General features: G+C 40.6%; 1 protein-coding gene across 3 annotated transcripts in view; it reads left to right on the plus strand.

Annotated features, from left to right (window-relative positions):
* The window catches only part of XRCC4 (X-ray repair cross complementing 4), a 138,421-nt gene extending 115,137 nt beyond the window's left edge, over window positions 1-23,284 (plus strand). For all 3 annotated transcript variants that reach the window (XM_048503764.1, XM_048503765.1, XM_048503763.1), the window contains one exon: window positions 23,047-23,284. In XM_048503764.1, the coding sequence (XP_048359721.1) occupies window positions 23,047-23,158 (112 nt within the window). In that variant the 3' untranslated portion in view covers window positions 23,159-23,284. The remainder of the gene's footprint in view (window positions 1-23,046) is intronic.
* The last annotated feature ends 210 nt before the right edge of the window (window positions 23,285-23,494 follow it).

The following is a 23,494-nucleotide window of genomic DNA, read 5'->3' on the forward strand; positions in this document are numbered from 1 at the left end:
TGTTTCCAGTATGTGTTTGCCACCATTGTTTCTGTAGCTTATAGAGATATAAAATAGAACCAATTACCATGTTATAATTTTTCCATAGGAGTGTTCCCAAATTGATTTCTTTACAAATGAAATAAATGGTACCATATTGTTTCACATGACATATTGTTTCACATGACATATTGTTTCACATGTCAGTCTCTTTTATTCATTCACCAAGGTGCTTAACTCTTTGGAAGGAGCACCTTCCTTATGAGGAGAGGCTTCAGCGTTTGGGACTCTTTAGTTTGGAGAGAAGACGTCTGAGGGGGGATATGATTGAAGTCTATAAAATTATGCATGGGGTAGAAAATGTTGACAGAGAGAAATTTTTCTCTCTTTCTCACAATACTAGAACCAGAGGGCATTCATTGAAAATGCTGGGGGGAAGAATTAGGACTAATAAAAGGAAACACTTCTTCACGCAACGTGTGATTGGTGTTTGGAATATGCTGCCACAGGAGGGGGTGATGGCCACTAACCTGGATAGCTTTAAAAAAGGGCTTGGACAGATTTATGGAGGAGAAATTAAGTCTATGGCTACCAATCTTGATTCCTTGATCTGAGATTGCAAATGCCTTAGCAGACCAAGGTTAACAAGGGCAGCAGCAGCAGAAGAGCCATTGCTTTCACCTCCTGCATGCTTAAAGAGCTCCCAAAAAAAAGGCACCTGAGTGGAGCCACTCTTGAGAGTAGCAGAGTGCTGGAGACTAGATGGACTCTGAGATGTTACAGATCAGCATGAGCTAGTTCTTATGTTCTTATGTTCTTATGGAAGTTACGGATTCACAAAAAAGACATTGTTGTAACTCCTTATTCTCAATATGATTTTGGGTAGGGTATTGCTTATTTGGGCCAGACCTTTTATGTGAATGTAAATTGTAATAGGTCCACAGATAGATCCCCAGAGCCTAGTGACGTAGGTATAGATTTTTTAATGGGGGGGGGGGTTCGGGAGTGGGGCCACGCCCCCACCTGCACCTGGGAGCATTGCCATGCTTCCCCAAGCCCCACCACTGGCCTCAGTGCTTATAAAAGCAGCTCTCTGAGGCCAGGGATGGCAGACTCTCCTGCCCACCTGCCCACCCGCGCCCACCCCCACTGGCTGGGCTCCTAGCTGGCAGCTGGCAGTCCCTTCTGCCCTCCCTTCTGGCAGAGGCGTAGCTAGGGAAAATGGAGACTGGTACAAAATCTGAGTTTTGTGCGCACCCCCCCCCCATGGGCGGCCGCTGTGATGCTGGAATCCACCCCCAAACAGCATCACTTTCAATGGTGTTTAAACTAGGGAGCCCAGATTCTCCTTTTAAATCCACTTTAAAGGGATTATCTGAGGTCCCCAGTTAAAACAACATTGAAAGTGATGCTGTTTTGGAGTGGATTATCCCCCCCTGAAACAGCATCACTTTCAATGTTTAAACTGGAGACCTCAGATTCTCCCTTTAGATCCATGCTGAAGGGGGTGGATTTAAAAGGAGAATTTGGGGGAATCTGGGGGGTGTCTGCTGTCAGGGGTGCAATTGTTAAGCTAGCAGCACCAGCCTTTCGGTGTATCTTTAGGAGAATATCTCGATGATACCACCCAAGTTGGGCAAGTTTGGTTCTGGGGGTCCAAAGTTATGGACCCTCAAAGGTGTAGCCCCCATCTTCTATTAGGTCCCATTGGAACCTTTTGGGTGTCCATAACTTTGGACCTCCTGAACCAAACCTCACCAAACCTGGGTGGTATCATCAGGAGAGTTTTCCAACAAATCCCTGAAAGTTTGGTGCTGCTAGCCCAGGGGTCTGCAACCTGCGGCTCTCCAGATGTTCATGGACTACAAATCCCATTAGTCCCTGCCGGCATGGCCAAATTGGCCATGCTGGCAGGAACTGAGATTTGTAATCCATAAACACCTGGAGTACAGGTGAACCTAACTAAAACGCGCTACCTGCAGGCCAAAAAAACAAAAATACACTAAAAAATACACAAAAGCACAAATGAGAGGCAGAGCTTCAGACATGTAATTGGGGGCGGGGGGATTTGAACCTGAACCTATGTCCTTGCCAGAGCCTGATTCGTGTCAGAGAAGGATTCATCACCAGGATGGGGATCACCTTGGAAAAAACTGGTAATAGTGACCCAATTTGCGATAACTTGTGAATCATCATAAATTTATCTCAGCTATTGTTAGAATATACACTACCAAACACTTTCTGTCTACACAGGGAACTGTGCTTCTCATATGGATTTTTGAGGGACATTTGCACCTTGATGGACTGTATTTTTTTCAAATGAAATGACTATTGCTACTGCTGCTTTTTCTTCTCAGAATGCAATTGATGTAATCTGATACATTCAGCACTTAAACAGCATCTAACACTAAAAGCTGACAAGACAGAGTTGTTGTCCTGGAAAATGTTTTCCCCTCCGTTCAAAAAAAATTCTGTAGTGTCTATTCTGATGAAGAGTTCTGATGAACTGGAAAACTTACACAGTGTTTTGTGTCATTTTGGTTGTCCCTGATAAAGCGTATTTAATGGATTTTGGTGTGTGAATTAATTCCAGAACCTATTGCTTTACTGTACACATCCATTTTTTCTTTCTTTCCCTCCCATTTTGCCTCAGTCTCTTAATTCACTTAAAAAGCATCAGCCCTTTAGAAATATAGACAAAAATGATATCATATTTTAAATCTGTACTTCCTATGCAAAGCCATGTTCAAGTGTATTGAACTAAATTTCTTAGCCTGTCCTAGGTCTGCAAAAGATTGGGGTCACTTGTTTTTATGCCTGCAGTTTATATGTTTCATGCACTAATTGCCTTTTTATATTCTCATTTGAGCTAGATACAGAGGGATTAGTTTTTAATTTATCCTGGGAGAGGGGAGTCAGTTTGACAACTGGAATTCAGATTGAGAACAGCTTTCCAAATCAATTTTGAGCCCATTTTAGCCAATGGAACATACATCTTACTTACTGAAAATGTAACTGGAGTGGGTTTTTCTTTAATAACCATGTCAATGCAGAATTACTTGAAGAGGGTACATATATGCATCTAGGAACATTTGCATTGTTCCTTAACACTGTGATGCTAGGCAACAAATACCTTTTCAAGAGAGAAAGCGTACGGTGCCATAACGTTCTCATTCAGCAGATTTCATCTGCTTAAGTATGTAGTCTATCTTTCCTGCCACTCAACCACTTGCTGTTTCCTGGGGCTTCCACTCCTTCAAGATCATAGTAATTGGTTGATCAGTGGCAGGTGCCTGCAGGGTCATCATCAGCTAGCTTTTAACACCCTGCTCTAGTGTTTCATTGTTGCCTCTCATTTATATGAGCTATGGAGTCATTAGCATAAATTACTATCAAGAGTAAAGCTTTTATTCTTCCTTAAAAATATAACATAAAACCTGTCTCCTGTTTTTTACATGATTTTATAATATTAAAATTTAGTTGTAATTTTAAAGCTTTGAACGTCCACACCAAAAATGTAGAGAGAACAAAGAAAAAAAGCACAATTATGTTTTCTGTGTTCAAAAAGCCTTTTCTGTATATTTTGGTATTTTGAGGTATTCACAAGTATCTGATCGTACCATGTGCACAAGGTGTATTCCTACATTCCTTTCCGTATCCACAGCTCTTTTTGACTTCCAAGAGAGATCAGTCCCAACATTGTGGGATCCATGGGAAGACCAGCCGTGTGGGTGGAGGGACAAAGGGTCCAACTCAACTCTCCCTCATGTTATGTTATGAATAGCACTGTAGACAGGTTGGTTCCATCACTGTATTGCTCCTTATTTTAACCTGCTGCCTCTCACAACTTTTCCTCTGCACAGATCCTGTGATCCTGGAAAAAGTACCAAAGAGGGCAACCAAGATGATTAGGACATTGGAGCACCATTCTCATGAGGAAAGGTTAAAGAACCTGGGACTTTTGATTTTAGAAAAGAGACGACTAAGCAGAAGTGTAGTGGCAAATAATGGTGCCCAGGGCAAGACCATAGTCCCCCCCCCCCCATGGCTCCCAGGGCTTTTCCACCCCCCATTCCACCCCAGAGGGAGACCCCTTTTACCGGTCAGCAGGATCTCTGGTTGGGCAAGAAGGAGGGTCTTGTCCTCATCCCACCTGCCTGGAGACCCCTGAGGCGGCCTCCACACCAACAGGCACTCAGCAGGGGGAGGAGGTTCTCCCACTTCCTCCACCTCAGGGGCCTCATTCGCAGCCCCCCCAGCTGAGCTCAATTGCCACTTCCCTGATGGTGTGGGCAGCTCCGGCTCTACCTCGGCCAGCAGGGAGCCTACTTGAGGCCACCGCCACCGCCATGCTGGACCAAGCCAACGGGAAGCGCAGGTTGCCCAGAGGGTCTTGTCTCTTCTGCCCAGGCTGCGATGGCCATGGCACACTTGCTTCCCAGCAGAGGACACTGGGTGAAAGGGAGGGGACAGTGCAGGGTGGGGCCTGCTGCCCCCCTCCACTGACCTCTTGCAGCAGTGAACTGATTGGGTACCTCTGGGGCTGCTTCCTTCTTGGTGTGACTGGGTGCAGCTGGAGACGACAGAAGGGCTTGAGCAGGAGAGCTGGCTGCAGGGGCCACCATGGGGAGGGAGAAGAGGAGGCCAGCTCCACACAGAGCCTCAGGAGGCCAGCAGAGAGGAAGCTGCGAGGGTGGCATAAACCGCCGCAACGCAGGTCTGTTGGAGAGGTGTGGGGGGCCATTTTGCAGCTCCCCCATGTGATTAAATGGGTTGCGCCCAGGGGACATGTGACTCCACAGGTCCTTCTGGATGCTTCACCCCTGCAACTAAGTGGGACATGATAGAGGTTTATGGCATTATGCACAGAATGGAGAAAGCTGACAAAGAACTTTTTCTCCCTCTCCCACAATATGAGAACTTGAGGGCATCCAATTAAGCTGATAGGAAGTAGATTCAGGATGGAAACAGCAAGTGATTAATATGTTGAATTTGCTGCCAGGGAATCTCCATGTTCAGAGGTAGTTAACCTCTGAGTCCCAGTGCTTGGAGGCAACATCTGGGGAAGGCCTTGGCCTCTTTCCCTGCTGTTGGTTCTCCAGAGGAACTGGTTGGCCACTGTGTAAAAGCAGATGCTGAAGTAGATTGGATCCAGCAGAGGAGGCTTGTCAGTGGAAGAGAATGTGGGAAATGTCCATCTGCTGTTTAGCACACAGATGGTACGGTACTTCTCAATGGTTGAAATTTAATCAATTTCTAATGGAAGTTTCCATTTATGGCTATACATTTGGGTGTCTCTATTTTTTGTGGTACTCTGTAGGTTTTTGAGATAATCCTGTATTTTTCCACACAATGAAAATGTGAGAGCATGGATGAGTCTATTGTTTCTCCTACAGAGAGTAAACTGTTGTTGTGCTCTATGTGCACTATGGCTGTGTGTGTGTGTGCGCGCCAAGAGATGCCTTGACAGTTTGTTTAAGAGATGCACAAGCCCTAACCTGCATGCCTAGCCACTTGGTATGCTACTGAGCAACATCCCTATGAGGCTGGCTGTGCTTAGAGACAGCTAAATTATATATATACACACCATTCTGCACTGTGTTGCATTGGACTTGTTCTGTAGGGTTTACTCTGATTTTTTCTGAATTTTCAATGAAATGAAAATTTTGTACATGAAAGGAAAAGGAAAATATTATGCGTTGTATCCAGAGGCGCTCTTCTGCATGCAGAAGGTGCCTTTCATTCATGGAAGAGCTGTTTTATACATTACGGACAAATGTTGCATGAGACAAGGCCAAAGGATAGTTTGCAAAGTCTTTTATGCAAGCTGTTGGGCCAGAGGAAGCAGGAAAATGCTATAGAATTTTGCCTATTAAAGCATTGCTTGAACTTTTTTGACAACTCTTGAAAAAATGCTGTGTGCAGCAGTGGTTGTAACTTCTGTTCACAGTTCTATAGATTAACCCAGTAAAATTTTGTTAAAACAAATATTTAAGCCTCTTCATATACTTTCTAGCCAGCTTAATTTTTAGAACCTACTCTAGCAATTTCCTTCTTTCCCATAGGCTGAAAACAAGCAGGAATGTTAATGAAGAATTTTTTCCTAGTAAAAACACATACACATGAGTGACATGGCTTTCATGGGCATCGGCTGAATATCTTCATTGTATGCTATGTTCAAACATTAGCATTAAATTCAGTGGTATCTTGTTAAATTTATAGTGCATTCCTGTGGAGAGCTAGTCTTCTTAGCCTATCGACTACAATCACCTTAGAAGGTTGTAACTTTCTGTCCTGAGCTGGCTCTCACTTGAAATGAGGTTCCCCCATCCACCTTCTCCCCTGGGCTGCTCACATTCTTAGCTTAGCTTCCAAGGGCTGCACTCAGAGGACTGGATCACTGGGGAATGGAGCTTGGAGGCTGTGCGGGTGGAGGGAGCCCCAAGTGCAGGTTTTTAGCTTTTCAGGCAGCCCAAGACTGGAATGGCCAGGCCATCAGCACTAACAAAGGGGAGGAGGAGGAGGTCGCCCCAAATCATGGCAATGATAGAGTGGTAGCAAACGGGAGACAGCGGCAAAGCCAACTCTGTCCCACTAGACCAGGGGTAGGGAACCTGCGGCTCTCCAGATGTTCAGGAACTACAATTCCCATCAGCCCCTACCAGCATGGCCAATTGGCCATGCTGACAGAGGCTGATGGGAATTGTAGTTCCTGAACATCTGGAGAGCCGCAGGTTCCCTACCCCTGCACTAGACAGAGGGGTGGAACAACCTCCTTCAAAAGGGGGCCAAGCAGCAAGGCAGAGGAAGAGGCCAGAAGTGGAGGTTCCTGGTAGCTATGGGAAACCTTCCAACTAGTGAGGGAGAGGAATCATACTCCTATTCCTCTCCCTCCTTTTCTGAGGCAAAAGCCCCTAGAACAAGAGATAGGGCAGGAGGAAGATGCAACTGGGAGACTGCGAGGGTAGGACCTGTGACCCTCTCCTCAGGATTGCACTGTTTCACGTTCTACAGTATCTTTTTTGAGATACAGCAACTAGAACCGAACACAATATTCTGAATGTCACTGTACTATAGATCTGTGCCATTGATCTATATTATAATACAAGCAATTTGTTTTCAGTTCCCTTTCTAATCATTCCCACTGTGGAATTTGCATTTTTGTTCCTACTGCCACACAGTGAGTTAACATTTCAATCAAGCTATCCACTACAACTTATCTTTCCTTCTTAGTTATCACCAGTTTATATCTTATAAACTTCTATTTAAAGTTTAAATGTTTTGCTCCACCGTGCATTGCCTTGAATTTACCTGTACAGAACTTCACTTGACATAGTGTTACCTATTCATCGGGTTAAAAATCTGTACTAATGTATTTGTGATAATAAATCTGATGATAGCTAGACAATTGCTTTGCTCCTTTTTAAGTACCTAGCTTTCATGTCAGTTCTTTTAACTGTTGTGGCTAATGTTGGGTAAGGGAGATGAATTTGAACATGCATATATGCATCCCTTTCTGGTATGGTAAGTGGACTGTTCTCCACACTTGGACTGAATGGAGAAAGCCATCCTTTCAGCAGAGCTGCATAGGTACATCAGAGCTATGTTGGAGCCCTGAGTTGGGGTGATGATGTATTAACAGATTTGTTCCAGAGCATTTTTCTTCTCTGTTAGCTGTCACATTTTAAATTTATGTTCAAGCAGTGTGTGCAAAGACACTAGCAGTGTTGTATGACTTGTACAAAAAAGGCTAAATGCTATTGGCTCCATGATCTAATTGGCAATCTAATGAATTGCTATAAAATCATTTACAGATTTCCATTCATCCAGTTATAAAATTCTTTAGAGTCCCTCAATACCGAAAGCACAATTTATGTGGTGTGCTTGTTCTTACAGATTTTAACATTGGATTGTATTTACAATTATTTTAATATTGTAAGGAAATTCATTGTCTATTTATTTGGCTAATTTTTTTTTTTTGGAAATGTTGAACTGCAGAATGGGGCTTTGTTTAAGTTCTTCCAGACCTTGAAAATATCATGCTAATGTGGAAGATTTTTAGAAAGAAGAAACCACGTTCCAGCCAAAATACAGCAGTAAATTATTCTCCTCTGATCATTTTGACTTCACTGGGATTTCATTCCCACCACTGTGAGTTCAGTAAAAAAATTATTGTTAAATTGTGTTCAGTGCAGTTCATGTTTCTGCAAAGCAGAAGAAAGCCTCACTTTTGGCCAGAATGAAACAACTGATTATGCAATAGAAACTCTGAATCCCTGTTCTGTTTCTTCGTGTGGGGCTTTCACAAGCTTTGGCACTTCCTTCCATGATGTAGAAGCTTGAAATCCTGGCTGAGATGCTTATGCATCAACATGAAAAATATTAGGGTTTTTGTTTTTAATATCGGAAGGAATACTGAGGAGATAATGTGACTAGATGAACATAGATCAACAGGAAGCCCAATCTAGTCATTTTCAGATAACAGATCAGAAGAATAATAGACAAATCTTGTGCTAGTCTCAAACAGGGAATATAAAACCTGAAAAAGGGTAAAGATGAGCTTCCATTTGGGATGGGAAAAGATCTAATAGTGCGAACTTCGAGTTCCATAGGTCTGTTAATCAGAGAAACTTGGTTTTCAACCTGCATGAACTCTAGTTGGTTTAATTAAGAGTTCTGTAAGTCCAGCGTTTGCAGATTCCTTCTAAAGGAAGTCAAACAAAATAAACTATATCAAAGATTTCTTATACCTTCAGCTAAATCCAGCCTGTTATTTAATCTTATGTATCTTTTACTCCTTTGAGAAACTGGCCGCTTTGCTCTGGCTCAGATGGTTCAACAGAGCACTCTCATCTTACAACATCCACAATCCATGATAGCTTGAATGATACTACATCATGAAATGAATCAAATAATGAAAGAGATAAAGTAAAATAAAATGCAAGCATACGTGCAAGAAGATTACAAGAATGAATATGAATTGCCTTAAACTATGATAATGTTTTAAAATGTATAAAAAAAGCTCACTTTGCTCAACATTATTTTTATTTTAAAGGAACATGGGCTCTTGTATTAGACACTTCTATTTCTCATACTACTGTACTGAATAAGATTTGACCCAGCAATTGGATATCCAGTCTTGACACAAGAATTAAGCTAAACAGCTGAGCTGTCACATTGTGAATGCTTTGTTGTGACTAAGGTTGTGACTTAGACTGAGGTGTTTTTTACATGCTTGGAATACTAAATATGAACACCACTCTTGACGAATGTGGGAAGGAAAAAAAAGATCTCCATACATTCTCTTCTTTGTTAGCTGCACAGAAGACAAACAATGGAGAAAATATTGGTGTTTCAATTGTGAATAGATTTGTTAACTGGAACTGGTTGAGCAAGACAAGAACATAAGGAGTAGTTTGATCCACCTGTGTTCTTTGATTGAATGCAAGTTGGTTGGGTTCGTTATTCTATCAATTTAATTCTTGCTCGTATTTTGTGTCATATTGATCTCTACAGCATGCATAGGGGACATTGAGGCAACCATTGTCTTTTACTTCAGTGAAGAAACAAACACACATATGTAACAACAGATTGCTACATTCTCCAAGGAACACTGGCTAGAATCAGCTTCTTGAAGTAGACCAAGACCTTTTTGCTTTATATGCCTTTTCTCCTTGCAGATATTTTATGTAGATGATACTGGTATTCGTCCTCAGTTCTGAGGTAAAGGTAACTTTACATTCCACTGCAAAGTAGCTACCTCTGCCTGGCAACCTTAAAAAAAAGCAACTCACCACCTAGTTGTATGAGGATGTGCTAAACACTCCAGATTAATATGTATGTATGTATGTATGTATGTATGTATGTATGTATGTATGTATGTATGTATGTATGTATGTATTTATTTATTTATTTCATTCCACTCCATTTTTAAACCGCCTCCCCCGGAGGGCTCAGGGCGGTGTACATCAACATCATATAAATACAAATATAAAAACAATCTATAACAATATTAAATTAATAGAATTTAAACAATTTAAAATTTGCAGATGGCAACTTATCCCAACCCCATTCCCGCCCGTGGGAGACCAAGATGGTATGAGGGTCAGATGGTCATCCCGGCTGGCTAAAAGCCTGGTGGAACAGGTCCGTTTTGCAGGCCCTGCGGAAACTCTGAAGGTCCCGCAGGGCCCTGGTCTCCTTAGGGAGCCTGTTCCACCAGGTAGGGGCCAGGGCAGTAAAAGCCCTGGCCCTTGTTTGAGGAGCTCCAACCGGATCTTTTTGGGCCAGGGATTTCCAGCAACCGCTCCTCCGTAGAGCTGAGAGAGGGCCCCTAGTAGGAGGCAGTGCGAGGGAGATCGCTTTGATCCACTCAGTATATGCTAAGAGCCCAATGCCGCTGATGGCCTTAAAGGTCAAAACCAGCACCTTGAAGATGGCCTGGAACTCGATGGGCAGCCAGTGTAGATGGTATAGGACCGGAGTAATCCAGTCCTAACTAGCTGTTCCTGTAAGTAGTCTGGCTGCCGCATGTTGAATGAGTTTCAATTTCCAGATCACCAACAGAGGCAGGCCAGCATAGAGCACGTTACAATAATCCAGCCTAGAGGTGACCGTTGCATGAATCACTGTGGCCAGGTCAGAACGGGACAGATACGGGGCTAATTGTCTCGCCTTTCACAGATGATAAAAAGCGATTCAGGCAGTTTGAGTGACCTGGACCTCCATCGATAATGTTGTTACATAGAAGTAACACCCAAACTGCAGATTAAATTGGGGCATTATCAAAAATGTGGCCTGGAATTTTTTTTGGGGAAAAAATTATTGTATTTTATTTTACTGCACAAATATTTCCATTTTTAATTATTTGTTGTATCATAAATTAACTAAATAACTGAATAGATTCCATGGTCAATATAATATTAGACAAGCATGACATATATAAAATTATAATGTATTTTAGGTGATTATCACTACAAATTGTGTGAAAAAGCGCATTAATGCTTTATTTTTTGTTGACAGAGGAGGGGGCAACATAAAACCACCAAATACATATCACAACCCAAATCAAATATCAAGTTATGAATTCACATGACTGGTTATGCATGTAAAATCAAAACATTTGTCTCATCTCATTAGGTAGAAGAGATATGTAATCAACAATATGATAGAAACTAATAAGTAAAGTAATAAGCAAATAATAAACATAGTGTAGTTTGTTATAAGATGTTGATGATTACTTTACTCACTTGAGAAATTAATGTTATGGTCAGATAATTGTTGCAATCTTTGACATCTCCTTTTGTTGGGAATTGGAAATGTAAATTGACTATTTGCAATCTGTGGACGATTGTTTTGTTTCCCATATTTGTTGGCATATTCTTGTCAGGATTTTAATAGAATCCGTTTCTGTGGCTTGGAGTAGCTCTATTAATATTACATATGCTCCCGGTGATTTGTTTCCCCCAATTGCTTTCAGTGCAGCATTCATTTCACTTTCTGAAACTGTGGGTTCTTCTTCAAAAGATTCTTGGAAGGAATCTGTCATCCTTTCATCTCTTCTGTACAGTTCTTCACTGTATTGTTCCTATCCTTTTTTTTAAAAAAAAATTGTCATGTTATATAATTTGTTTTCCTTGTCGCTCATCCGTAACCATTTTTCCTTGCATTTTAAAAAAGCTGCCCTAAGCCAACCTGCTTGAAAGGGTGTGGGATAAAAGTCTAATAATAAATAAATAGATTTGTCTCACTGTGGCAAAACTGGAAGTTCAAGATCATGGGAGACAAGAGAAAAAGGTGACTGCTGCCAGCACTGATGTTTAGACTTAAGCATACAGAGTGAACGTGGGAATAACCTGACTGAATCTTACCCAAATCTTAGTAGTCCAGCAAGTGCTGTTTACGCTAATAAAAGTGACAAAGAGTATCACAAGCAAAGATGAACTCTTACTTTGCCTGAAAAACAAGACAAGGCAATTCTTATTCAAATCCTACATGAGGCAAATAAACAAAAGAACAATAAATATGATCCAGCTTTTACTTTCCTTAACTAAACTGAATACCTGCATCCTAGGGGTTTCTCTCTTTCTTAGACCAAAGGCCTTTCTTGTCACAAAATGGTAAGCCCTTCAGGAACACCAACAGGAGTGAAGGATAAAGACAGGCAAAGAATATTTTTGGCTTTTTATAACCAAATTTTAACACCCTTTTGTGGGACTGGCTGAACTATTACAGTATTTGGAATCCTATGGGCTCCAGGTGGGAAATGTTCCCACCTGAACCACTCAGCTGTAATGTGGGGAGGGGGTGCTTTTATGATGGTCCTGTGAAGTAATAATGTCAATGACTATTCTAAGAGTTCTGGTCTGTCTCTGGCACCCTGCTGAGCTTACAAGCCTGCTTGTTTTTCCTGCCCATGTGAAGAAATGCCACTCACGTTTCACATATACAAAAGGAGGAGGAAGGACATTTCAGAAAGGGAATTTCTCTGAGAAAAAATAAGCTGGATGATCACTTCAACCACTATGAGGGATAGAAGTGTCTTTTTAAAAATGATTTTTAGTGGGGTTACAAATCTGCTTGTATTCAATTTAAGGGACAACTCTTGCATCTGTCACCATATTTGTTCTGTAAGCAAATTATATTTCCATTTCCAGAAAGGATAGCCTAGATGTGTGAAATTTTGTCATGAAGGAAGAAATGTAAATGGTTATATGATCTTATGAGGTTGTCCGTGATTAGGACACAAAGGTAAATTTATATAAAATTGTTTACCATATGTTTGCACGCAAGCATGTTCCTTGCATCGTCCTATGACTAGTCACCCTCCTGTGACATCACTCTGGTGTGAAGGCAAGTTGGGAATACAGCTCTGTTTCTAGGACCTTGATTATATGCATCCATGAAGCTAGAAATCCAAAGCAGTCCTGACTACCATCGATTCAGGAATACAGCTGCCTCCTTTCTAGAAGAGACAACATTTAGTCGTTGCTGTCTGCTGGCAACTTCTTCTCAATTCATTTCCTTAAACCTCTTGTCTACCAAGCACATTGCTTGTTTTGTTGCTCTTTTGGCTATTGCTGGGGGCAGGGTGGGGGAAGTCCAGACAGTTTCATCAGCTAATACTATTGATGGTGACTTTGTGAAAGTTCCCCTGTGCTTCATATAATAGGCTGATTTATTATATTTTGTACACAGCTCTTCTTTACTCCAGTGGGTAGATGTGAAAAACAGTTTCCAATGAATATTTAATATTTTTGTGTTAAAGTAGTATTTGTGTGAGCCAGTGTTCTTTAATGGTGACAATGCATATATATTATTGCAGTTTCAGGAGTAGAAATGAATTCCATCATAAAGACTCTATAGGATGACCATCCAAAATTGATGTACTTCCTAAAGCCCCTATAAAAGAATCATTTTTTAAGAACTGTCATTTTGCAGAAGTGGCACTGCATCCACAAAATAGATTTGAGCAAAGTACCAAACTGTGCAATCCTAAGCAAGTGACCCTCTTCAGTTGAAGTCAGTGAGCTGAAATGGATATAACACTAATTGGGATTCCACTCTTAAGTTGGCAAGAGAAAATAGAAACAATGCAGGCATTGTGAATCTTGGTCCCATGTGTTTACAGGAAGTTTAGGTATAAGATTTTCCAAGGAGCTAAAATGGCATGAGAAACTCACCTGGATTTCAGCGAGAAAGGTCTGTGATAAGTAATAAATAGGATTTTTAATGTATTCTTCTAGAAATGAAAAATGTTACACTGTAGATTCAATCTTGACAAGTCTGAGTTGCTTATAATCTGGGGGAGATAGAGGAAACATCTGTTTTGGGTTGGGTCAAAAGATGAGTGTCATGGTTTGGAAGTGCTCCTTCACTCTTGGGCCTTCGATTAGAGGACCAGGTTGAAACCTTGGCCATGAACTGTGTTTTCTGCTAAATAAGATTTGGCCTCTTTGATATATGCCCTGACTTCCTGGTTGGCTTACTGCAATACACTATGTGGAACAATAGCTGAAGACCATTCAGATGCTGCAATAAGGCCAGACTCCAGCAGCTGGGTTAATTTCTGCTATTTTCTGCTGAAAACACATTATACCTTTCTTTATGATTTGCTTATATGCTAAATTCAAAGTATTGACATTTACCTTTTGATTAAGGCCATTTAAAGTATACTATGGTTTGCTATAACAGTCGGATTATTTTGATAGCTGCAAGTGGTATGTAATTATATACACTGATTTTAAATGTATAATTATATTATTAGTCATAATGCTTTATTTTGTAACTCATTTTGAGAAATTCCAATTAAAATCAAGTTGCAAGTGTTTTAAATAAACAGGATTTTACCCTACATTCTTTGGGCAATTGAAAAAGTTCATAGGGAAATGTTAATTTTTTTTTTGTTCTGGAACCCTGCCTAAACCCAAGGACTTTAGATGAGGCACTTTCTCTGATCCTTTAGAATACTGAGTTGAATTAATGGGAAATCTCCATATAGTTAGTCTTATGATAATTATGAAATATGAAGTTAGCAGTCCTAGTGGTGTGGTTGAATTAAGTTTGTAAGACCGGAATCTTTACTGAGTTCATATTTAATTCACTTATTGGAAATACACTGTACTGATTCTTACAAAACAATTTAACCTCTTTGCAGCCCATGAGGATCATTTACTCAAATAACTTTTTATGGTTCTGGATTTAATGACATGGTTGCAGAGGTTACGTAAGAAACCAAGTCACATTGTCATAATGGTCTGGGAAACCAGTACTGTCACAGACTGTGGGGATTCAGTATATTTAAGGAATGCCTCTGTGGAGGTTCAGTGCTTAAGGTACAGTCCAATTTAGATATCTGTGCTTGGGGCGCAATTTAGATATTTTATTGCCTGTTGTGACATTGCCATTATTTGTGTCTGCCATGTGCACTGCACAGGAACTGTTGTAGCCACTCAGGTGTTTTACCCTCCTGAAAAAAAGGATCCCCTAAATCAGATCAGACATGCTATTAGCTTTATACTAAAATATATGCAGTGACTTATACTGCTAGTTGGAATTTATACTCATTTTTTCTACGTGGAGAACATTTCATGTCTTTCAGACCCATTTGATACAGTCAGCAAAATCTTATGTAAAGCAGTTCCTGGACTTTACAGTTTCACATAATAGATGGGTGTTGATATTGCAATGATTTAGCAGAATAAATAATAGGGTAGAAATGCAAGTAAGTTGTTTTGTAGAACTTTACTAGATAACAAATGAATTTATTTACGAGTCTTGCTGAGATGTTAATATACAGAAAAAAGTGAAGTATTAGTCTACTTGCAATGCATAAAACAGTCCTCTGTCAGCTCTTCCTGTTGTTTCTAGATAAACTTGCTTGCAAGTTAAATCATTTATTTAGCTTCCCTTCTCCAGCATCCAAATCTTATCATCCCATCCCTTCTCTATGGCTGTGTTTTCATGCCACATTAAACAACTGAAGTAGTGGTCATGGAAGTAGTGTCATAAGTATTTCAGCCCTAAATGTATTTCTGATTTGGGGGTGGAAAGTGCTGTCAAATCACAACTGACTTATGGCAACCCAGTAGGGTTTTCGAGGCAAGTGATGTGAAGAGATGGGTTTGCCATTGCATGCTTCCACGTGGAATGAGAGAGTTCTGAGAGAACTGTAACTGGTTCACGGTCACCCAGCAGGTTGCTGAAAGGTCTCATAAAATTTGTGCATGGTAGTTGTGCAATGTCTATTTACTCAGCCTCCACTTGTAGCTGGTTCAAGACCTCTGAAAAGCAGAGCAAGATAAGAAGAGGTTAGAAATGTTAACCCTTAAAAGCCCAATTAAATCATGTACTGCTAAACTAACAAACAGCATTTCTTTCCTCTTCACAGCACTGCAATATACTCTCCCCATCATCCCCATGATCCAGACAGTGGGTGCTCCTGATGTTCTGTATAATAAGCTGTTGCCTCTGACAAAGAATTTCTCTTGCTCAAGCCTTATTCAAATGTGTGGGATTTATGTAATATTCACAGCTGAGCAATTTCCTTTGAGAAGTTGTTCGGGGTTGATTCTTATGCTAATGCACTAGGTCTTTTAATGCAAAGTAGCACCGTGAATCTATGCTTGTATGGTTCATCTTTTCCTGGGACATCTCTGATCTAAGAGCTTCATATTTAGAGTCAAAAAACTTTTTAATTTCTTCAGCATATCACTCCAAGGATGATACTTCTCAAACCCTGTTGATATATTGATTCTCCATGGCCTCCCCATAACTAATCATGGGAGCTACAGGAACAGAATAATGTAAAGGAATGGGTAAGAAGGTGGCGTTTAGTTATGCCTCTAACCTCCCTTCTTCAGGTTTGTGGGAATGGAGAAGTATTGATCAACAACATATGATTTTCAGCATTGAGAAAAAGCCATTCTTCAGATACTATCAAGTAGTTTGCAATGTATTGGCTCGGTATCAAGCTCTTGTCTAATTGCTGGGCAAATCAACTAGTTTGTCCTGTGTGTACATTGTGATTCTCTAAGTAATCACATCACTTTCCCCCCCCATTGAGACAATGGCTACAAATGTATTTCACAGTCTAGATATGTGGTCTTGCTGTTTTACATAAGAATGATCTTGGGTGTAAAAGGACCACAGCAATACATTACACTGGTTAACACACCACTGGCTTAAAAAATATGGTGCTGATAAGCAGCCCAAAGTGAACTGTATGTCTGTATATTGATTTTCCTAAAAATGATAACAATGCAGAGCAGAAATGTGCCTGAAATTATTAATGAAAATTGGGCCATAGAAGAGAGTTAAAAAGCTGTGTTAAACCGATAGGTTAAAAATGTGTGGTGTTCAAGAGTTGTTTTTTTAAAGGTTCAAGTTAACTATAAGAGAAACTTTATCCTCATTAGCATGAGCTAATGTTAGGCCAATACTTGTTTATGATTTATTTTTTATGATTTTATAATAACACTTATTTTACAAAGCTACAGGTAACCATACCACAGTGCAAAGGTGCTGTTTAAAAATTTCCCAAATTTAAATTTAACCAGTTGAAATGACAAAAAAGTGTCCTTTATGACTGAGGCTTTCAGCCTTCAACTCACAAATGTACTTGCTGGTGAATTATTACTTTTAAAACTTTCAGGGAAATCTCCAGATGTATTAAGCCTATCATGGCTGTGATTAAAAGAAACTTTTGCCAGAAGCGTCTGCACACTATGTAGGGGTGAATCCTTTTTTAATTTTTAAAATAAAGACTTATATCCCACCATTCTGTCCTACCTATCAAGGGTGACTTTCTTATGTTTAGTCCCAGGAAGGTTAGAGCTGTAACCTTTGGACTCTGACTGGTTGTATAGTAAAGGGACTGGTGGCAGTGATATCACCTGGAGTGTGATGAGTCACACTTCGGCTTTTTGGATTGTTTTGTTTGAACTGCCCCCATCCCAAGAGTCTCTTGGATTAGGAACCATTGACACAGGGGTTTATGTTTGTTTGTTGCACATTACTTCTGCTGAATTTCTGTCCACATTCAGGAGACAAAGCACTGCTCCTATAGAGTTATGTATCCAACCAGCAGGCCTTTTTTAAAAAAAGCTACTGGGGCGTTGTGCTGTCCCAGCAGTGCCAAGCATAAGGAACTGCCCGAGTCTTCAGACCAGAAACATGTGAAAGTTTTGAGCTATTGACAAGGAGCTGACTTGGGATAACTTGCCAACACAACTGAACAAAAATTCAGCTAGCTTCCATGTATGTATTCTGTGTTAGATCCCCCCCCCCCCATACACACACACATCATGTGACACCCATCTTAGGTCATAGGCCACATTATCGGTGATTTTTATCCAGGATTTCATTCATATTTATATTGAGGAAAAACAATGACAGTGCTGAAGAGGCTTGTGAGAAACACAAGAAAAGTAGAACAGGTTTATAGTCATTCCACTGTAGTTTAACCATGCAATCTGAACACAGCCCAGCCACGGTGCAGCTGTGCCACCTCATAAGAGTGTTGCTGTGCTGCTACCAGCAACCCAAAAGTGATTTTCTGTTTAAAGAAACCTATAGATGGAATAGATGAAAGCACTACTTTTTTTGCTGGCATGAATTTGAGACTGTAAATGGGGGCGTTGCTGGGCCAAAAGGACTCAGGAAACCAAATAATGGAGCACCTCCCCTGGGAACACCCCCTTTGGTGCTGGCATACTCTCCTGTGCTGGAGGAGTTTTTCCACTGGTGCCCAAGTGTCACATTGCTGTGCAGCTCCCCAAGCACCAACGTGCCCCTTTTGCCGGCGCAAGTTGCTGTCATGGATCAGCCAGGTCCAGGAGTTACCAAAGTTTCCTTTGATGAAGAGTCAGCTGGAGGCCCTGGCTCCTGTCCACAGCCTAGGGCAGAATTGTTACAGGAAGAAGCAGCCCCCATAGGTCCAAACTTGAACACACAGGCTGGAACCAGTGCAGTGATCACTCAGCTGGCTGTGGACAGGGTTGCCAACTCGAGCTCTGGAAATTCTTTGGGGACCTGCGGATGATGGAGTTTGGAGAGAGAGCTCGTCAGGAATGAGATGCCATAGATGGTGCCTTCTGAACTTGCCATTCCTTACAGAGGAGCAGAGTTTGTAATCTGGAAATCAGTTGTGATTCTAGGGGAATTCTAGTCCACATCTGGAAGTTGCAAAAGCCCCCTGCTGCATTCTCACCAACATCACATCTCCTAAGACATGGAAAAGGATAGCTGTGGTTATATGAAAAACTATGAATGGATTCTTATAGATACCAACCAAAACGTGTGTCACACACTGGTGGTAAATTTTTTTAACTGCCTCTTTTATTTAGGAGCTACCCATTCAGAATAGCATCTGAAATGTTATTCCCCTATGATGAGAGAAGGAAGCTCACAACATCTGAGAGCACAATTATGGAATACAAACCCAGCCAATGTGATAGGCTGAGTTTCTTCCTTAATGTAATATGTCTCAATTCCCCCTGATCCTAGTACAACTTTTAACAACAAATAATAACTTTCAGTTGAGCACAGAACATTTCCAGAGTAGTAGTTAGAATTTCTAGGAAAATGTTTCATAATACATGAACTATGCTACCATATATATATCCTTTCAAATCCCCATGTGGGGATTTCAGAACAAAGATCCTGTAAATGTGTCAGTACAGCCTGTGACATGACGGATGTGACCACATGGCAAAGCCTAAATATTTTGTACATACAGATCTCATATAAAGCTGAGTATAGTTTGCCTCTAGCCTGAAATTATTTCAACGAGGGGTGAAATTTTATTCTTCTTCTTTCCAAAAGTAGTTCCAGAAATGTGAATATGTATTGAGTAAAGTTCCAAGAACTGTAATTATGGAATCTGTCTAATTGTAGCAGTATTTGGATTGCACCACTTGCCGTATCACTTGTTGTTGTTATTATTAGCATGTGCACCCACTAACTAGATACTTGGTTGATGTGTTACTATGTCTAATGAGATGTCTTGCATCTTATTGTATGTTTTGTTTTCATATGTGGCAGCAAATACTAGCAATGAAGTAATTTCATTCAAATAATGGCCTAACTTTGAAAAATGATTTGACAAAACTCAAGGAGTGAGACTACATTTTCGTATTTAGAAACTCTCCCATTCTCCTCTTCGTCTGGTAATGTTGCACCTCTAATGGGTGTCCATACAAGCTGAGGATTCTGACCTTCAAGCAGTATAAAACAATCTTCAGCCTCATTCAGTGTCACGGACTGGCCACAAAGCAGGCACAAGGCATGGTGTAGTGAACACTCACAGCTTTACTTGATAGACAAAGAAACTCACAGCTTTACTTGATACAAGTTAGGCAAAGAAACTCAAAGAAGCTCACTGCTCCGTTAGTGCAGCCAGGTCCACTCTAAGTCCTCAAGAACAGTTCAGCAAAGTCCACACAAAGTAAAACTTATGATGAATCCTTTAGCCTTTTCCATAGGAAAGTCCCACGCCCGCAGCTCTATAAACAGCTTACACTAAGCTAGGGACCCAGCCAGCTCATATCGAGCGCCTCCAAACTTCTCTGGAGCTGTCACTGGGCACCGAGGGGTAGGTGGTTGAAGAAGCGCAAGGGTAGCTGTTAACTGTTGCACTTGTGTCTGCAGCAGCTGATTCTGAGCCACTAATTCCGCCGGATTGGGGTCGTTGCCCTCCATGGCCAGCAGCCGACAATCTGACACGGGCTGGCCACAAAGGAGGCACAAGGCACGGTGTAGTGAATACTCACAGCTTTACTTGATAGGCAAAGAAACTCCAAGCCTATGTGAACTAGCATTGCAAGCTGTGCCAGAAATTAAGGATTTGCTCTCAACAATTGGGAAGGCTGCAGCTGTTTTTCAGAGAATGAACTAGATCTGGTGCTCACCAACCATAGCCCTAAAGACCAAGCTCTGCCAACTCACCTCCATTGTGATCCCGACAGCCATTTATGCTAGCGAGACCTGGAAGGCATCAACAAGTATTAACAACAGACTCTTCCAACAAAAGTGCCTATGCTGAATCCTGAAGACCTGATATTATGACCACATCGCTAATGAAGAAGCATATGCAAACTCCATGCTGTCGTTACTCACAGAAGACTGGCTGGCTGGCCATGTCCTTCACATGAAGAATGGTCAGATCCCAAAGACAGCAATGAGGTGGACATCCTGATGCCTCCTGATGCCAAACGACAGCGAGGATGTCCCTGAAACACCTGGAGGAGAACATTTGAGCAAAACCTGAAGGCACTCTATATTGCATGGGAAGAGGCGGAAACATGTGCCCGAGACCGGAACTGCCAGAGAGCATTTGTTGTCCAATATGCTACTTAGCATGGGAGGATCTAGCTAACTCAACAATAATACAGTTATTTCTTCCACACTGCAACTTTCCCTGTCATGGTTTTGATATACTGTGGGTTTGCATAGGAAATTAAATGGGAATTTGGGAGTTTTATAGAAGCCACAGATGATACACAAAGGCCAACAGATGACACAATTTTTTTTTAGAAACTCAGAAATGTTATTTTTTTATATATATATATATATATATATATATATATATATATATATATATATATATATATATATATATATATATATATATATATATATATATATATATATATATATATCAACATATTTTATCTTTTAATATCATAAATATACACAATTTTTTAAAAAGTTAAAAAAAGAGAAAAAATCAGATTTCTAGTATGAAGGGAGGGTCAAAACATTTTACGCGAATTTCCAGATTGGCGGGGGTGTGTGTGTGTGCCATACCCTTAACCCCAGCAGCCTTGAAGGGATAACTGTTCAGTATACTCATGGGCTTGCAACAAGTTCTAGATACCCGGGGTAAACACAATATAAGCTCACATAGTAGTAGTGCTAAATACTAAGCTACAAAGCTTCTTCACTGGTGATGGTGCTGTGTATAAGCAAAGTGCTATTGGAAAATAACTCTGGATATCTTCCTGATCTGTGGAATTGATATTCTAAGTTTTGATCTTCTGGCGAATAGAATCTGTGACTTCAACAGTTTACTATACTGTTCAAATCTCTTTTTTGCTAATGTATGGGTGGCAACAAACGCTTTTGAGAAAAGAGTTCCTTCAGTTCTGGATGGCAAAGAACAATCTTAGACATTATAGAAATTGAAAACTTAACTGAAATTATGTAAAGGCGAAATTAGATCCTACTAGAACAGAGCTTGGCAACAAAATGGCAGATTTTGATTAATTACTGGGATGCAGCTGTAAAGATATCTCCATAAAATGTCATGTTTGTTATTGAACAAAATAATGTAACATGTCATGTTATGTAATTTCTGTAATTCTTCTTTTAAAATAGAAAATGCTATTTTAACAGTGTATGAGTTGGGAAGAACTTGTGCAAACAGGACCTTCATCTCAAAACCTTTTAGGCATTCTAGTGTTTTCAAACAAAAGAACAAAAACCGGGTACCTTCAAATGCATGTTGGTCAAGAAACAAGTAATTTTAAATGGCACAAAAATAGGTCTATAAAAGCCCTATATTTTGGCAAACTCAATGGTAGTGACATCTGTAATTATTTTTTCCAAATCAAGCATTGTCATACACAGAAGGTATAGCCTGAAATCTTGAAATGTATTGATTTACTCCTTAATATCAAAATAGTATAAAATAGTTATAAATCATGAGATTAGACAAGTAAGACAACACCAGCCAATGTTCTGCTATGTCATGCAACAAAAATGGGTGTGTGTTTTTTAGTCAAGGAACCTAATCTAAATGCAGCTGGGGTGTCTTTTACATTTATATGCTTCTGCTGCTTAATTCTTCATGTTGGTACTGTAGGCTCACCCGTAATTTTTAATCTTCTCAAGAAGGCAACAAATGTAATGGAAATAATTGCAGCTGGCTTTGCCATTGACAGGTGAAGCAGCAAACAGAACCTGGGAAGTGTTATTTCTCTGCTAAAACTGAGCGTATCCTACATAGACTATACAGTCCAAATGGGCAGGGGCTTAAGCTGCATTGGAAGCGACAGGAGCCCTACACCAATGTCTGTGTCCATTGCGCCGCATGACGTAACACAGATGCTGGTGTTGGTCCATTTACCTCAGCATTGGGCCACTGCAGGGCTGCACGGCAGCAAAACTCAGAAGCAGCCCCTGCAGAGCCAAGCCTCCATCACAAATGCCCGTGCCAGCATCATGGGGAGGATTCCAGGGCATTCCTGGAGGTGGAGCCAACATTAATCAGTTCCTGGTGCACTTTCAGGCCAGGAATGCCCCCTCCCAGCAGCAAAGATTTATGCCTCCAAGAAGTGTGGCTCCAAGAAGTGTGGTGTAAGTCATTTTCTGCTATGGGCATTCCCATGGGAGTAAAGGTTTTTTCCTTCTCCCCCTGGCCATTTACTGGCTCCCCCCCCCCCCCAACACACACTTTGGATTGGGCTGCTCAACTGTTAGAACATTAGCTTCTTTTTCTGTGTCAGATTTATTTAAGGTAACCTGCAGACATTTGTTTGAATAAAACTATCTACTTTGCATTTGTAGGCCAGATTCTGTTCCATCAAAATCATCAGACAAATGTTTGTCATCTAAAAAAATGCCTTTGGAAACAGAAAAATCCACCAGTGATCCAGAAGATCTATTTGATGATATCTAACAAAACCAGAGGAAGACTTTGACTTCGCTACAAGTAATAAAACTCTTAAGGGTGGGTTTATTGGTACTTTTGGATAGCATTTTACATTTGTTATCTGTATTTAATAAAGTTTTTGTGTGCAAGCCCTCAAGTTGTCAACACTTTTCACTCAATACTTTAAAGATTCTGGACAGTCGATTTGCATGTGAGAAGCTTTGAATCAACCCTCAAGGGTTGGCAAGAAAATTTCCCTGACCAACAGTGTGGCAGAAGTAAGAATAGGGAGCAAAGAGAAAAAGTTTTAGTCCATGACTTGGACCAAAAGAATATCTTATAAATTGTATAGCACTTCCAAAG

This window comes from Sphaerodactylus townsendi, linkage group LG07, assembly GCF_021028975.2.
Source record: "Sphaerodactylus townsendi isolate TG3544 linkage group LG07, MPM_Stown_v2.3, whole genome shotgun sequence".
Lineage (NCBI taxonomy): Eukaryota > Metazoa > Chordata > Lepidosauria > Squamata > Sphaerodactylidae > Sphaerodactylus > Sphaerodactylus townsendi.